The sequence below is a fragment of the Notolabrus celidotus genome, chromosome 16 (assembly GCF_009762535.1).
Source record: "Notolabrus celidotus isolate fNotCel1 chromosome 16, fNotCel1.pri, whole genome shotgun sequence".
NCBI classification, from domain to species: domain Eukaryota; kingdom Metazoa; phylum Chordata; class Actinopteri; order Labriformes; family Labridae; genus Notolabrus; species Notolabrus celidotus.
The window spans coordinates 9,033,056-9,050,687 of NC_048287.1; the positions used below are offsets into that span (position 1 = coordinate 9,033,056).

General features: G+C 39.7%; 1 protein-coding gene across 6 annotated transcripts; it reads left to right on the plus strand.

The window, feature by feature from the left end:
* Positions 1 to 1,924: 1,924 nt before the first annotated feature.
* On the plus strand, positions 1,925 to 17,099 carry si:dkey-81h8.1 (uncharacterized protein LOC100034657 homolog). Of its 6 annotated transcripts, none has more exons than XM_034704245.1 (10): positions 1,925 to 2,137; positions 5,592 to 5,657; positions 5,916 to 6,015; positions 7,495 to 7,608; positions 7,720 to 7,776; positions 7,958 to 8,095; positions 11,065 to 11,112; positions 11,267 to 11,380; positions 12,919 to 13,035; positions 14,240 to 17,099. In XM_034704245.1, the coding sequence occupies exons 3-10, from the start codon at positions 5,920 to 5,922 to the stop codon at positions 14,348 to 14,350; spliced, it is 795 nt and encodes a 264-aa protein (XP_034560136.1). In that variant the 5' UTR covers positions 1,925 to 2,137; positions 5,592 to 5,657; positions 5,916 to 5,919; the 3' UTR covers positions 14,351 to 17,099. The 6 variants fall into 6 exon arrangements, with proteins under 6 accessions (XP_034560136.1, XP_034560138.1, XP_034560133.1 ...); XM_034704244.1 differs by having other exon boundaries at positions 2,026 to 2,137; positions 5,919 to 6,015; XM_034704247.1 differs by lacking the exon at positions 11,065 to 11,112.
* The last annotated feature ends 533 nt before the right edge of the window (positions 17,100 to 17,632 follow it).

The window sequence follows — 17,632 nt, forward strand, 5'->3', positions numbered from 1 at the left end:
ATTGAGTTTAAAATGTTATTCTTTCATAATTGGACTTAAATCTCATTCCTGTTCACAAGCCCAGCTGGAACAGGTCCTGAATGATCTCCCTGTTTCTAAAGTCTCTGCAAGACCAAACCTCACAAACTTAAAGGAGAATATCTTTAATATTGTCAGTTTACAAAATCATAAATCAGCAAAATCATAGAGAAGTAAAATATAGTAAACCTGTTTTGTTTTCATTAAGTTATAATTTGCCAAGATTCCCAAAAAATCTCACACATGTATGAGACTGTATTTTAAATAATCTGAGATCAAATCCTGAAACATGATTAGAAGTAAACCCAGAGAATTTTTTTGAAGAGGTCAGAGATGTGTTTTGAAGACTTTGGTGCATGTGACATTATATATAGTACGCATCATTTAGCAGCTGCAGCCTCCATAAGACTGAACTGTAAAGAAAATTAAAGAGCTTCCACAGTTCACAACATGAAGCTGAACACAGCTGTTACAACAGGACGAGAGACCTGCTGCTGCAGGTCAAAGAGAGAGAGAGAGGGAGAAATCAGGGAGTTCGTGTCTGTCAATAAAAGGAATGCAATGACGTGAAATAAAACCCCTCAAAAACACCATATTTGTTTCTGCCTGCTGATACTGAATATTTAAGGCAGGTGAAACTTAGTGTAATACAACTTTTCATATGCTTAGGTATTAAATATTCTAATAAATAAGAGAGAACCACAAGTTTAACATATGTAATCTGCTTGCAGTACATGTTCATAAAATCAATACTAAGGTAAGTTATCATTGATCTATGAGACTATATAGCTGCAGGAAACCACTGTGAGGATCTTTGTGTTATAAACCAATATTTAATATCTCAGAACTTTAAAAAAAAAAAAAAAAAAGCTAATGTTTCTGTTAGAATTCTTAGTAATAGGTCACAAGTTTTCATTGTGTTTACTGTCACAGCCTGAGAATCCCTGGCTGCATTGCGGCGCCACCTCGTGGCCAAAGGAAAAAAAACATCACAAATTTAATAATAAGCTAAATTTAAACTTTTAAACAAATGCCATCTAACATATTTTACAAGTTCTTAATAATATCAGGCTTTTGCACAAAAACTGATCAAACTTACAAAAACAAATCAGAAAATAAACAAACATAATTTGACTCAAAGCTGAGAATGAGATAAAATGAACACTTTTACTATAAAAACAAACTAAATTCAATAAAGAAATAAGATTTCACAACATAAATAATAATAGGTTTGTAGACATGACAGCGTGTTAGTTGAGGGCTTATAAAGGCAGGATAACTGATAATCCTTCAATTATAATACGAAGAAACACCACTTATCAAATGATGCTCCTTCACAGATGTGTAAACCACCGAACATACAAAAAGAACGTCCGATTTTGATTCATCAGACCACAGGGCAGTTTACCACTTCACGTCAGTCCATCTTAAATTAGCTCAGGTCCAGAGAAGTCTCCGATGTTTCTGGATCCTGTTTCTGGTTTCCTGTTTGCATGGTTCAGTTTTAACCTGCATGTGTGGATGCAGTGATGAACTGTGTTCACATACAATGGTTTTTGGAAGTGATTTTGAGCCCATGTAGTGATTTCCACTACAGAGTCATATCTGGTTTCAATGCAGTGCTGCCTGAGGGCCTGAAGATCAGGTCCATGCATGTTGGTTTTGGTCCTTGTCCCTTTTGTACAGATGAATCTTTTAATGATATTATGTACTGTAGATGATGAAATCCACTCATTCTTTGTCATGTTACTCTGAGGAACATTATTCTGAAGCTGTTGAACTATTTGCTCACGCAGTCTCTCACAAAGTGGTCAAATTTGAAACAAGCATTTATTTTTCATTTTAAAAAATCAAACAGTATTTTAAAAACATAATTTGTGTTCATCTATGTCACTTTTTTTAAGGTACCGTATGACGTCACATGAGCTCGGTGCGCAGCGGGCTGTCTGCAGTCTGTGAACAGAAATAAGTCCGAGTCCGAGTGCTGCAGTGAGAGTCGCGCGTGATGAACACACCCTGCTGCAGCCTGCAGAGCATCCTCACTCACACGCACACACATATAGACAGGTCTGATACACACCTGCACGGAGCGGACATCACAGTAGACGGACAGCTGCAGGTAAGATCATCCCTTTACCGCATTTTGCCCCGCAGCACAGGCCGGGACAAGTAACCCGGGACAGGACGGGCTGACATTGAGGTGTCATTCAGACCCGCGGATGGTTCTGTAGCGTGATGACTTTCTATGTGGAAACTGTTAAACTCATGGCGGAGCTGAGGGGGGTGACTCCAAAAACGCAGCCCGGGTGAGTCCTGCACAGCTCGGCCTGAGTTTTGTTTTGGAGCGCCTGCAGCTGAGTCAGATCTCACTGCGGTCCATCAGCGCCTCCCCGGCCTGCTGCAGACCACTGAGATGTTTTATTATACTGCAAACACATGTGTTCATGATTAATGTAAACTCTAAGTGTGATGGTCCTAGAGTTTACAGAGAAACGGATGGTTAGTAACATTGTTTTATCTTTGACTGCTCCAGACTATTTTATAAATGTTAACTGTTAAATCTGGAATTGTATGCAAGTCAGCACATTAATATGTAAAACTCAGTTAGTAATATATTTGTGTTGAAGAGGAAGAAATCCACGTTTTGCTGTGTCACTGCTGCATATTTGAATTGAGAGATATCCTTCAGGCTGAGGCCTAAAAAAAGGTTCAGATTCATCCTGTGTGCTCAGCAGGTTTATATCACAGCTGCAGTCTGAGAGAGTGATGCTGCAAGCGTCCATAACACAGGCTCACTGTCTTTGAGAGCAGGGCCCGATCATTCCTTCTATTATTAGCTCATCATTCAGGCTCACAGCATGTAATGATGCTCAGGTATCCTCATACCTTAGTCTAGCTAGACTCAGGTAGTGGTGACATGAAGTATGTGCACATACATGACTGAACATTTATTTACCCTCTCTGTCTTCACTTATCATATCTACTTGTATGTTTACGTATAATACAGATGTTATAGTCCTGTGTATGATTCTTTAGTTTAAGTTTAGTTTATTTTGGTCTGCATGAACAATCAACAATTCCCTCCACAACATTGAAGCCATGTAAAAAATCACAAATAAAAACAAAAACAAAATAATCACTGAGGGATTCAGCAGCCAAGAAAATGTTCCAAAATGGATTGAATTATTTTTTTCACTCATCAATCTACACACAATACCCCGTAATGACAAAGTGAAAAATGTTTTGTAAAACTGTTTGCAAATTAATTAAAATTAAAACACTCAAATATCGCACGTGCATAAAAATTCAGACCCTTAGCTTTGAAACTCAAAATAGAGTTCAGATGCATCCTGTTTCCACTGCCACTCTTGAAATGTTTCTACAACTTGATTGGAGTCCACCTGTGGTAAATTCAAATGATTGGACATGATTTGGAAAGGCACACACCTGTCTATATAAGATCATACAGTTGACAGTGCATGTCAGAGCACAAACCAAGCCATAAAGTTGAAGGTCTGTAGACCTCCGAGACAGGATTGTATGGAGACACAGATCTGGGGAAGGGTACAGAAAAAATTCTGCTGCATTGAAGGTCCCAAAGAGCACAGTGGTGTCCATCATACGTAAATAGAAGAAGTTTGGAACCACCAGGACTCTCCCTAGAGCTGGCCGCCTGGCCAAAATGAATGATCGGGGGAGAATAGGCCTTGGTCAGGGAGGTGACCAAGAACCCAACAGTCACTCTGACAGAGCTCCAGCGTTCCTCTGTGGAGGAAGATCAACCATCTCTGGAGCACTCCACAGATCAGACCTTTATGGTAGAGTGGACAGATGGAAGCCACTCCTCTGTACAAAGCACATGAAAGTTTACCAATAGGGACCTAAAGGAAACAACATTCTCTGGTCTGATGAAACCAAGATTGAACTCTTTGGCCTGAATGTCTGGAGGAAACCAGGCACCACTCATCACCTGGACAATACCATCCCTACAGTGAAGCATGGTGGTGACAGCATCATGCTGTAGGGATGTTTTTCAGCGGCAGGAACTGGGAGACTATTCAGGATCAAGGGAAAGATGAACGCAGCAATGTACAGAGAGATCCTTGATGAAAACCTGCTCCTCTGTTTTCACATGTATATGTCGTGTAACTTTCTTTAGTTAGAGATTACTGACGGTTCCTGACTTTTCCTAAAGTTGAGTGTTTACGAATTTAAAATGTCATTTATACCAATTGCACAAAAGGCAACAATTAAATGATCACGTTTACCAACTTCGGCCACAGGCAGTCATAATGATGTTAGGATTGATATATTTACACGCTGGACATATGCCTAACTATCACCGTAGTGAACAAAGCAATTTGAAAAGTTTTGGATTGAAACTGAGAAAAATAGACAACTCTAATTGTGCAGACCGGCGATCTATCTGAATAAGAAGCAGATGAAAGTCACTCGCCGAGGAAAGTTTCAAATAAATATATGTATATTTTCATAAATATATAGTATATCCTTAAACAATAAACACATCATTATCTAGATTGGGTATTTATCATAAAAGATGATACAATTTAGAATCTGGCAGTCAAAATGACCTCTCGTGGCCTTTCTAGTAGAAATGAAATTCTGGCCCTTCTAGTGGGCCTTTAAACTAATAAATAATGCATTGGTTGGTTCAAGGTAATTTGATCATTTTTTGATTCTCATAAATCGTTTCTGTAACTTAAAGATGGAATCAGTGTTTGTTTGATAAGTATTACCACATAGCCATTCTTTAAATAACAAAAACAGAGCAACTCCAGCTCACCATCAAACAGTCAAAAGTACATTTACTGTCAATGTTTTGGTTCTAAAATGTTAAATAGTGTGCCAGAGTTTGCTTTATATTTCTGATGGACTGATTCCTCTCTGAGTCACCTGCCTTATGAAATAGATGTGTGAAGTATTTTTCTACTTTTAAAAGTTCCAACAGAATAAAATATGTGACATTCAAATTTGAAGAAAAGCTACTGTCTGTCTGTTGGAACTGGGCTATGCAACAATTACTATGGCAATATGTTATCATGAATTTCTAGCCAATACGTGCATCTATGCACCTGATACGGAGTTGATAAGGTAGTAATTTCTGAGTGAAGTTTTGAAAGTGGTGCAGTATGATATAAAGCCACTAGGTTGCAGTAGAAGCCAAACCACATGATGAGAGTGATGATATGGGAGGATTTCACATGCTTGCCAACTTAACTTAACTTGAGTGCATTTTACTTATCCCGATCAGGATATTCCTTTTACTCACTACAAATAATCCAGCTCTCATTTTAGCTTGTTATGTCTTAAAATAAGATGTTAATCTGGATTTATTAGGTCAGTGTGGCTTATTGAGTCTAATGAGATATTTATCACAAAAAACATCTAAGTTTAGAGATTTTGGAGTGTGCTTTTATGTCAGAGCTAATCAGTATACATGCCGTGAGGAATGTTTAGTGTTTATTTGTTTTCTTTATTAGGTGTGAAGTTCGGAGCTTCATAATATCTGTCTGAGCTGATGTCATTAAAAACATTATTTTCTGTTGATGCAGAAACCTCATCAGGCTGGTTGACCTGGAACACACCCCCTCAGCTTCAGCAGGCTCTGAACTCTGAATGTGAGCGTTTCATTTCTTATAAACTGAGTATCATCTGCATAACAACAAACATTTAAAGAGTTTTTCCTGATGATATTATGGAACTGAATAGAGTTTGTCCAACTACTGTTTCTTGTGGAACTCCATGACTGACTTAGGTGTGCTTAGAGGACTTTTTATGAACACGTACAAACAGATTCATCTGATAAAAAGGACTTGAACCAACTTGAAATCAAATTTAAAATAATCCATTATGTTTTGTTGTTTCCCCATCCGCAGCAGGATGTCTCAGGATGACAAAGACCCGATGCCTGTCACGGGGAATCTCTCCCCGAGACAGCTGCAGAGTCTGGTCAAGATGGAGCCCAAGACTCTGGGAGTAAGTCTGTAAAGCAAACCATGTCTAAAGCCCTATACACACATGGACTCCTGGAAACTTCTAGAAAACTTCAGGGCAGTCTGCCCAGAGTCTGACTCTGTGCTGACAGTGTTTGTGTCTTCATCAATGCTGCCTGTGATTGCGTGTATTCACAGTATCAATGAATGATAGGAGGTAACATGCTGGGAGCAGAGAAGATCACACCGGGCACATGATGTAAACGCCATTGACCCGCCCACTCACTCACAGTGAACTAACCTGACTTCTACCCGCTGCGATCTCACATCAGCTCACCTTGACTTCTTGCAGAAAATGTTAATTAATTTAGTTTGAAAAAATTCTGCCATTTCAGGAAGTTTTCAAGAGTCTAGCTGTGTGTTAACAGGGCTTAATATGCACTCTGTCAATCTGTGCTGAAGTTATGCATACGTGCAAAGCAGGCGGTTACTTTAGGAACAAGGACACTGTTATTCCAGGAGTGTAACACATCGATCCATCTATTAGCTTCCAATTATTCAGTGTCAAGTCTCGGTTAGCAGCCTAAGCAAGTTGACCCAGGCATCCCTCTTCCATGTAACACTGTCCAGCTCCTCCTGGGGGATCCTGAGGTGTTCCCAGACCAGGTCAGATATATAATCCCTCCACGAGCCATGGGCCTTTCCTGGGGGTTTGACACTAGTTGAGCGTACCTGGAAATCATCAACTCTGCTCTGAGCTCCCTCCTGATGCCAGAGCTCCTGACCCTCATTTAGAGCTGCTTGTATCCATGATCTCCTTAGTAAGTTGAAAGCTTCACCTTCAGGCTCAGCTTCTTCTTTACCATCATGGTCCAGCACAACTGATGCCGCACAGTCCCTGAGATACTTAAATTCCTTTACTTGGGGCTGAGACTCATCCCCAGCACTCCACGGTTTTGCAGCAGAGAACCATGGTCCCGGACTTTAGAGGTGCTGATCCACGTCTCAGCCACTATGTACTCAGCTGCAAACTGCCCCGATGCCTGCTGGAGGTTGTAGCCAGAGGAAGCCAACAGAATCACATCTGCAAAAGGCAGAGTTGATATTCTGAGGGTCCCAAACTGGAGACCCTCTTCCTCCCAGCTGTGCCTTAAGAACCTGTCCACGAAGATCACAAACAGAAACAACCCTGACAGAGGCCAATGCAAACTTTGTTCCGATTACACTGACCCAGCTCTCATTTTGTTCATACAGGGACCAGATAGCTCGCAGTAACACCCCCAGAACCCCATATTCCTACAGTAACCCCCACAAGACCCCTAGTAGGCCTTCTCCTAGTCCAACAGAGAGATACTGAAATGAGAGGAAAAATTAATCAGTTGTGTATTCAGTCAGGTAACAGCAAACACCTCAGTGCATTGTGCTGCTGTAAGATCCTCTATGCGTCTGTCTTTGATATATTTCATGTATCTGTTTGACTCCATGTGCTGATCACTTCTTCTCCCTGCTTTTTACCTGAAAGGCAATCCAGGTGGTCATCGGAGGTCTGATTCTGTGTCTGAGTGCGTCTGTGCTGCAGGTCCATGAGGTCCACTTCACAGGAGACATCGCTCTCTTCCTCGTCGTGGTCATACAGGTGGATTTTTATACTTTATTATCTAAGCACCTGATTCAAAGCTTAGTGTAAACGCTGCAAGTCATTCCCTCTAAATGCAAAGCCAGAGTCAATTTTAGTGTTACCCTGCAGGTGACTCTGTCTGGCTCAGTGTTGATCCATGCTGGGAGGAGACCAACTCTGTTCTGGGTGAGTCTGAATTAAAGTAGAACTGTGTGTTCCTGTCTGGATCATCTCAAATATATCATATACACAGACAGATGTGTTCCTTATCTAAAGGAATAAGCCACCAAACAACACTCTTCAACCCTCAGTGATGTTTGGTGTGATGACTCTCTGGCACCCTGAGCACTCCTGTCTTTTTCTACAGGTGAAATGTCTCCTGATCCTTCACCTCATCAGCGCTGCGTTCGCCACAGCCGCTCTGGGTCTGATGTCCAAACACCTGCCCTACCGCCAGGACTCGTACCACTGTGAACACTGCCGCAGGCTGGAGCTGCATGCCGTGGTAATGCCCCTAAAACCTATTCATTATGTAATATCAGAGTTAATTCATTAATATTAAATTATAGCTGAGGAAAAAACTGCGTCAAAATGCTGACTAAGCATTGTCTGGATAGAAAATTAACTCTGACACTGATGAGGACTAACATCAGAAGCACATTTTCAAAGTGCATCTTAAAAGTGACAGTCACTGTATCTGAGAATGATTGGCCTCAACAAGATCACAACGTGACTGCAGTAACTATATAAATATGTTAGAGCTGTCAAAGTGAACACGATAATGACGAGTTCAGACATATTCTTTTTAACACCACTTCATTTTTAAGCATGATTAACGAAAAGATGCTCTGTGATTATGACCATCAGCACAATAAGATTATTAAAGACCTAGAAAATAATCCTTCAAGGTTCATTTACAACCGATCAAAAACATGCGATTATTCTGCGATTAATCACGAGTTAACTGTGAGCAGACATGGATTAATCTCGATTTAACATATTAATGGATTGACAGCCCTAATATATTTATATTAAGCTTCTAGCTCAAAATGACCAGTCTGTATTTGGAAGACCTGAGTCTTTTCTGGTGCAAGACTGAAACAATGTTTGCAGGACAGAAATGTGTTCATTAACAAAACAGAATAAAATGAAGCTCATGTACTCTCTCTTTCATTTAATATGAACCAGAAGCATGTTCCAGCAGGGGGTTTAAGTTGGTTCAAAGCCTCTATGTTTTTGTTATCATCAGATTATATAACACTAGAAATTCTTAACATTTAAAACCCTTTTTGTCCGATGTATTTTTTCACACAGCAGAAAGAATAGCAAGACCAGCTCAGGGAGTCCTGAGGTGTTCTCTTTAAGGCCATCAGTCTCTTCACAACAGGAGTTGCTGGTCTTTTCCCTCCTAATACTTAATATTTTTGGTACAATAATTATGTAAAACCTAACAACACAGAAAATCCCCCAGTTGTCTCCTGTGCACCAGAGTTAGAGAGGTTAAGTGAACTAGTACCATGCAGTCAGCACAGGAGGGAGGGATACGGAGCCCCTGTAGTCCCAGGAGGTGATCTTTTTTATCTTGTGCATGCAAGATATTAACCTGCGTGAGGCAGCACTGATAATAATTCCACTCCATGTATCATTAAATGCCATCATTTGTCAGTAATTTGCCCTATGATCATGATAACACTATTTATAATGTATTTTTATGACATTTAGACAGGTGTTTTCTGTGTAACATGAGCGCCCTCCGCTGGGCAGAGTTGAGGGGAACGTCCCATGTTTTGTTCATATGTAATAAGCTCAGCTTACATACATTAAACTAAGTCTGTTTGTCTTGGTAGAGGAGCTATTTATCCATGTGGTTTGTTTGGATCCAATCAAAGACCTAGGTAATGTATGGATTTATATGAACAGCTCACCTCATAATGCTTTGTTAGCTGGATCATGGCTTTATCATCATTCTGTAAGGTGTAGCAAATAGGGCTGTCACAATATTAGATTTTCTCCCCGCAATTGTTGTCAAAAAGTCACAGTAACGATGTCATCATGATACTTATGGAAAAATTAGAAAAAACAAAATTATCGGTCAAATTGAAGAAAGGCAAGACAAGAGTGAAGCATTACTGACAAACACAACTTACTGACTTACATGTCATCATCCGTTTCTAATATTGTTCAAAGTTAAGTGTAATCCTCGTCACAGAGACAGAAACTTCTTATTAAACCTAGACTTGCTGTCTTCTTCTGAGTTGTCCACACACACCCCGTCTTTTTCCAAAAGACTCTCAAACTGGTGAGGAGACTCTTTGAGGGTTGAGGTGGAGTACCTGACTGTCATCTGTCGTCTCCTCTGGCATGATTCACGTTGCAGCAGAAGCCACTCACTGCATTAAAGGCTAGCTAGCAAGCTGGTTACTGAGTCTTCTTCTTCTGCTGCTGCTTCTTTGTCCTCCCTGTTTTATGATGGGTGGCAATCAGCGTAGAGAACCACTACCTACCTCTACTATGAACTAATTAGTTACACTTATCACTGTATGCTTATTTTTAACACAACATCTATATACATTTTTTGAAAGGTTATTGTTAATACTGTAATTTTGCAACAGTCCCATCAGCATCACTATCCACCTCATGCCATCTCATTAGTTTGTGTTGTTAACAGGACAATCGCTGTGTTGGAGCCAAAAGTAAATCTTGTGTACACAAGATAAAAATGATCACTTTGCAGTATTTCAGAAGCTCTGTAGGGGGATTATGCTACATTTTGCTACATATAAAAGATTTATTTTAAATGGGGGAACAATGCCCTGATTGCAATCTACATTCTCTCCACTACCTTCCACTAAATCCTCCTGTGATTGCCCTATCGATTTGCACTCCTGTACCCTGCTTTACAAGATATAGATCAGAATTAATCGTATCTCAGACATGACTAAGAGGAGGAGTCCCTCTGATAAGATTTAAACATGACAAAGATGTGACAGGAATGAAGATGTTGACATTTCAACTTGCAACACAAGTTGAAATTAATTGGTGACCCACACATATATAATGATACATCTATGAGGGAAACATGTTCACATTTCAGAAGTCATTAACTTATTATCATTCGATAGTCAAATCTACAAGTATATAACTGAGGTCAAATTTAACATCTTCAGATGTCTCTTCTATCAAACCAACAGTTTGAAACTCAAATACTCTTCATTTACCTCCATCCAGAGACAGAGAGCAGTAAAAACCCCTGAGTTGAACAAGCTGAAACCAGAAAATGTTTGATGTTTTTGGGTTATGAAACAGCTGAAATCTTTGAATAGATTCTGTAAACATTTGGGGTTTCATTTCCTTAGATTAGCTGATAGCCTGACTCGTTAGTGCAGCTGTAATTGAGGGCAGAATCATGAATAAAGTTGTAAATTGATGGTATGAAGAAACAGACTCCATTGTTTCTCTGTCTGTTCACTGCAGCAACATTGTTTCAGGAAATGCACCGGGCTGATCGAGCAAAAGTGTAAAGTAAGTGACTGAACACTGTTTTAAGAATATTTACACAGTCAGAGAGGTTTCATTTGTTTGTAAAATCACCCCTGTCACATCAGCACACCTGTGTTTCACTCTAAATCCTCCCCCTGAGTTCTCACCCTGTTTTCTTGATGGTTTCTCTGCTCAGCTGTTGATCGACGGGATCCTTGGGACGCTGGTGATCTTCCTGGTCCTGGAGCTGCTGATCTGTATCACCGTCATGCTGTTTGGGCTGAGTGTCCTCGCTGCAGGGGGAACCAGGGTGAGCTCTGATACCTGAAAGCCTCATGTGACCTCTAAAGGGCATGAGAGCACCAGGACTAAATCACACATTTTCTCATACTGTCACCTGAAATGGAAAATCCTGTTTACATTGAGTGTTTAGCATCAGTTATCAGGTTTTAGCTACACTGATAGAAACAAGAGTTTAACCTCAGAGGATACAGGCGTTGCTGGTGTACAGGTGCCTTGATTATTTTGTGTTTGTGTTTTTGTGTGACTTTGGTGTTTAAATTGTTAGTTTGGATCCAAAACAATATCACAACACAAATCACTGACTGGATGAGACTGCGGAAGCAGCTTCAGAAAGTGTTGGTCTACCACTGCTGTTTGTTTCTGTTATTATGTGTAAGTTCTGAGCTAATCAATACAAATATTAAAGTCACACGAAAGCACAAGCAAACATAACAATCCCAGACTCTAAATTCACCTGAAGATTGGCTTCAAAACAGCGCTCAGGAACAGATGGGTGGCGTCATGGATACTACGTCTATTATTTATACAGTCTATGCCTACAACACTGAGTGATATATAGGATGAGCTGATGCTGAGACGATTTAGTGAACAGCTATACCAGAAGTAAAAAAGAAACTCAATCAGTGAAATTGGAAGGTTAAAACTTTATGTTGTGTTGCGAATGCCATGAATATATTTATTTTCTAAGTAAATTAAAGATACGATTATTCTACCATTAACTCAAACTAGTTGAATCTGGCGTCTTCCAGTTCTTCCTCAGTGTTTGTGCTAATTGTCTCTTCTGTATGTTTATAATCAATCTAAATGAAGCCCATATCTTTTAAAACCATTCACTTTACACACATTTAGCATCTGATTTCCTCACATGTAATGAAGTGTTGGTGTACTGATACTTTATGTATCACATTATATTTGGTGTGGCTAATCCCCACACTATAAATAATGGTCTTAGTATCAGTGGCGTCACCCATCTGTTTCTGAAGCGCTGTTTTGAAGTCAATTGTTGGCAGGTGCATTGGAAATGTTGAACTTAACCTAACTTCTGTTGAGCTAGTGTGAGGTAAAGAGGCGGGCTTTGAGCCTCCTCGCCAACAGCTACAGCGTTCCTGCCTGTCAGTCAAGTCAGCTGCGCCTCTCATAATGGAAAACTAGCTACCCAGATTACACTCGTCTTTTGTACCAGGCTGTAAACATGTTTATTTCTGCTGTAAAGATCAGTTCTTTTTGAGTTTGTGTGTATGTGGTTTCTGGTACTTCTGGAGCCAGCCTCAGACGAACACTTGAGGAACTGCAGTTTTGCTGCTGTTTCATATTGCTGAAAAGTACACCTTATCACTGGTCCCTCTTATCATCTTATATATTGTGCTTACATGTTTGATTTAAATGTATTTTATTTTATTTATTTAGAGTTTGCTCATTCTTTTCTGTGATATTGTGTGTGTGTGTGTGTGTGTGTGTGTGTGTGTGTGTGTGTGTGTGTGTGTGTGTGTGTGTGTGTGTGTGTGTGTGTGTGTGTGTGTGTGTGTGTGTGTGTGTGTCCTGCAGACTCCAAGCCAGCGACCTACCTATCCAAAGAGTGCCCCCCCAGCTGCCACACCTGCTCCACTTGCTCAGGCCATCCCAGAGGTGTATGTTGCTCCAGCTGCAGCCGAGCCATCTCAGGTACCACAGCTACACTCATCATTTATTGTTCTGGAGAAGTTTTTCCAGCCTCAGTTGTTTTAATCCTAATCCAGTGTTTGTCAAAGTGAGATGATCAAGACAGACCTGCTGTCAAATCTTGTGTGATACATTAAGAATACTCTCCCTACAGAGAGAGAGCTTTTAATTAAAGAGGAAGATGATTTTAAAACCAGGGAGAGCTGTTACACCTCATCCTTCAAAGCCACTAAACCTCTTTTCATAAGAACTTAGTCTCAATTGCAGAATAAAGGAGTTGTTGGTCTACTGCTGCTTTGATTGTTCAGGTTTTACTTCATTTGAAATGGCTATTTCTGATCCTGCACAGGATCCATGTCAAACTGGGTAACACAAATAAATGTTCAGATCCAGACAGTGGTAGAACAGCAACTCCTGAGTTCTAAGATGTAAAATGACTTTTTTTGTGAACGGACTCAAGTGGTTTTAAAAGAGTGTCATGAGGAATGATTATAATAAAGTATTTAAGTGTCTGACAACATTACAGAGATAGACCTTTTTGTTGAAGAGGAATCAGCTTTCACATCATTTTCTTCAGACACCAGACTACTTTTACAAAAAACAGGAATTTTAAATTGCAGATCGCAGCAGTTGCTGGTCTATCCCTGCCATGATTGGTTTTATTAGTTTTACTGTGTTTCAAACTGTAATCTCTGATCCAGTATAACACTTACGGAAAACTCAGTGACACAAATAAATGAACAGATCCGAGCAAAGTGGACCAGAAACTCCCGCTGTCATAAAATTACTTTATGGCTGCAGTCTGGTGGCTTTGGGACAAATTATAATATTATTGTGTTTTTACAAAAAAGTTCTACCTCTGTATTATTGTCAAAGATGGAGATATTTCTTAACATGAGCAGTGTTTACTCTGCATTCAAGATAATCCAGACTCCATGCAGGAGTTGTTAGTCTACTTTATATACAGTGTACTTTTGTTCTTTGTGTCAAATGTTAAATTCTGATCCAGCACAGTATTTATGCAACACTCAAAAATATGTCTGTGAGGATTTTTTCTTAGATATAATGAAATTTTAAGAAGGATTGAACTAATCTGACGTGTTTGACGATTAGTTACAGCAGCTTGAGCCTTTAAACACAGCAGAGGTCGTTTGATGAAACCAAACCTTTCTGTGACTTATGATGACATCTTACTCCTCTCTGTCAGCAGGTAGAAGTGGTTGTGACTGAACCAGACTCAGACCAGGTGGAGGACATCTCAACCCCGCCCACTGAACCACAGGTGGAGCCCATAGAAGACGCAGACACAAACCCTTGAACCACACACACACACACACATACACATACTGCTCTCTGTAGTCATGTCATGTCAATCAGAGTGCAAATCCAGACAACATTCACTGTATTTTATCAGCCGCCATTTTCAGCATTAAACCGTGTTCTTGCTAGCATTATGTTAGCTACCCGACATGTCACTTTCTAACAATATGCTAACGAAGCATTTAGGTCTCTGCTGTTATCACTATATCACTACCACCAAGTTATATTAGCCTTAACCACTTCCTTGCTAATGTAAATATGAACCAGTTATACTGAATACTAATGTTAGCTGTTGTCCCCAGATCTAAATTATCCAGACTCAAGTAATTTGCTTGAGTTACCCGGCCTCATCTGTACACCTGTACACAAAAAGATGACTGAAAGCTGGATGGGCTGTGGTTTTTTATTCCACTACAACAGACGGCTGGCTCAGTCCAACCATGCATCAGTCCTTACACGAGTTTGACCGTGCGTTTGATCAATGACGATTAGGCTCTGGAAAATGTCTGCCTCCAAACAGCTTACTTCCCTGATGACCCCAAAAAATGAGCTAATCACCAAAGGTTAAAAACGGGTTTGAGTCTTCTGAATTTATTTTCCTTTAAGAAGAAAAAAATTTAACTAAAAAAACACTAGTCAAATTTTGTGTGAAAAAAGTCAATGTTTTCATTTTCAGGCCATATCGCCAAGCCCTACTTTGATGCTATAAAAAGGGCTATAACACCATGATTGACAGCTCTGTCAACCAATGAGGCTCCTGCATCGCTGTGTGCACCGGATTATCAGAGTAGAGGAGGAAAGGTGAGAGGAAATGTAATAAACGCTAACAGAAGAGTCATTAAACTTTCCATAACTGAGGGAGCAACAGCACTTTAGCAACAACGTAGATGTGGGTTTGTTAGAGGAAGTGGCAGGATGTCAATTCTGTTACTTCTACACAGGCTCTGACTACAAATAGCAGGGGGGGTAATCTGGCCTTACTTTTGTACATCAGCAGGAGGTGAGAACAGGTCATCCATCTGTCAGTGTTCACTGTAACATGAAATAAATTTGAGTTTTCCTGCAACATCAGAGTGGCTGCTGTGTGAATATGTTGTTCTGTCAGCCTCCTGCTTATCATTGATGGGAAAAACCAGGTGATGGCAGCAATATGAGGTAAAACTAAAACCCGAAACGGTCAAAATGAAAAATCTGTTTTTTTACTCTGCTGACATGACATGAACACGAAGCCTGACTTATGGAACATAAAGATGATGTTATGATATGGTACAGTGTTACTGTAGATGTTGATTTACAGTATATCTCACTTTAAAATCATGTAAAGACAAATAAAGCTAACAGAGAGTGCTTTGAGACAGCCACAGGAAAGTAGTTTATCCCTATTAGAGTATATAGGTTATATTTAGGTCACTTATACTGTGTGCACTATTTGTACTCTTCTCACAGAAGGCAGATTTAACATGTAACCTGGTGCTGTTCAGCCTTTAATGTCTTAATCCTGTATTGCCTAAAACACATTTGACTGTTGAAATACTCTTTATTGTTCTTGTCTGGTAATAAAATGAACCTTTTTTGAGTTGATGATATTATAAACTCATCTTAAGGCCATGTCAAAGTATTAAAGCAACTGATCTACTATCAGACAGGTGCTGCTAATATTTCAGACCTGTGATTTTAAGATAAGAAACTTAAAGGGCCTTACTCATAGAGCATAGGTGTGCTGATTCCCCTGGTAAAACAAAAGTTAACAAAGTGATTCGATCAGACATGATGATTGTGTCTGAATGGGTTGTAAATTGTAAATATTAAATATTTACTGTCATCATTTATGACCATTACAACCTTGGTGCACATTGAATCTGAGAATAGGTTGGGCCATGAGGTATTCACCAAGTGGATCCATCATGTCATGGGAGAAGGAGGACATATCAGCTGCATTTGAAGAAGCCTTCAGAATCAGACAGCCTTGTCAAGCCTCTGTGATGCCGCGTTACAATGAGTGCTCTGAGGGGTGCAGCAAGTGAAGTTGGACACAGCTTCTAAAACATGGATGCAGTCTCAGTTATGTCAACTATTGGTTTCTGAAAGGGCTTCTCAGTGCTCTAAGATTCTGCAGAATGAGGAGGGGTAGGAGGGCATGTAGTCCATCATCTGGACAATCAAAGTGAAATAAATGAATCAATATATCAACCATTTGAACGTGGAGGCAATGAGTTAACCACTGAATGTTGTGGTTAAAAAATATCAGCTCAATACGGCAAGATAATATCAACTAATAATGAATATTAATTTTATAAAACATGATTTTTTTTTAGACAACAGGCTAATGAAACTTGCAGCTAGGCTTGCATCTTAATGAAACCTCTCCTGTGTTAGACATGACTGCATTTTTTTAATCTCATTACTAAAACAGTCCCCTCTCTATGGCATAATCATGTTATTTTTACTTTGTGAAGTGTAGTCTAACCTATGGACCTGCAGCTACTGTAGCACTATGGAAAATATCAGAGTAATGCTACTGTAGTAATACAGTCCACATATTTTCTCCATGTTCCTTGTAAACACTCATTCTTCATCAGATCAGAAGAGTTGGGACTTAGTCTAAGCCACAGATAGTTTCCTGTGTCAGATGTGATCACACTGTTTTCCTGTTCTGCAGTGTCATTGTTTTTGGAAAGCACAGAACGGCATGATTAACTGTAAATGAATGTATTTAAATCACAGTTATTAAAGTTACTGAAAAAACATTAAAAGATGTCCTTCATATTTGCCTTGTGCTGTTGATAATCACCTTCAAAACTGTTGTGTTGTATGCCAACCCAGTCTCTGATTTCAAACAACCTCTGAACACAGTTAGAAAGTACATTATTTTGTGCTTTATACATTACCTGTGCAGTTTTATGTTCCACTAAATCGTAAAATGTAACCCCAAGGCCAAGGGGGGTCTGTTTTGTTAAATTAGAGATTACTGACGGTTCCTGACTTTTCCTAAAGTTGAGTGTGTACGTATTTAACAAAAAAAGGAACATTATTTAAATTGATGAACATCCTTAAGATGTTCTTTGAATATTGCACTCAATACCTTATCTTGAAACTGCTTGAAACACAATCAGAACTCATAGGGAATGCCAATGTGGTGAGAACCATAGACTGTATATGAAATGGACAGTATCACTCCGCCTTTTCCCAATGTACGGTTTTGAAGCCAAAATATCCCGTTCCAGTACGCTGACATCTTGTACATTTTCTGCAGCCAGAGTCAGCGCAGTAGGACATTTGT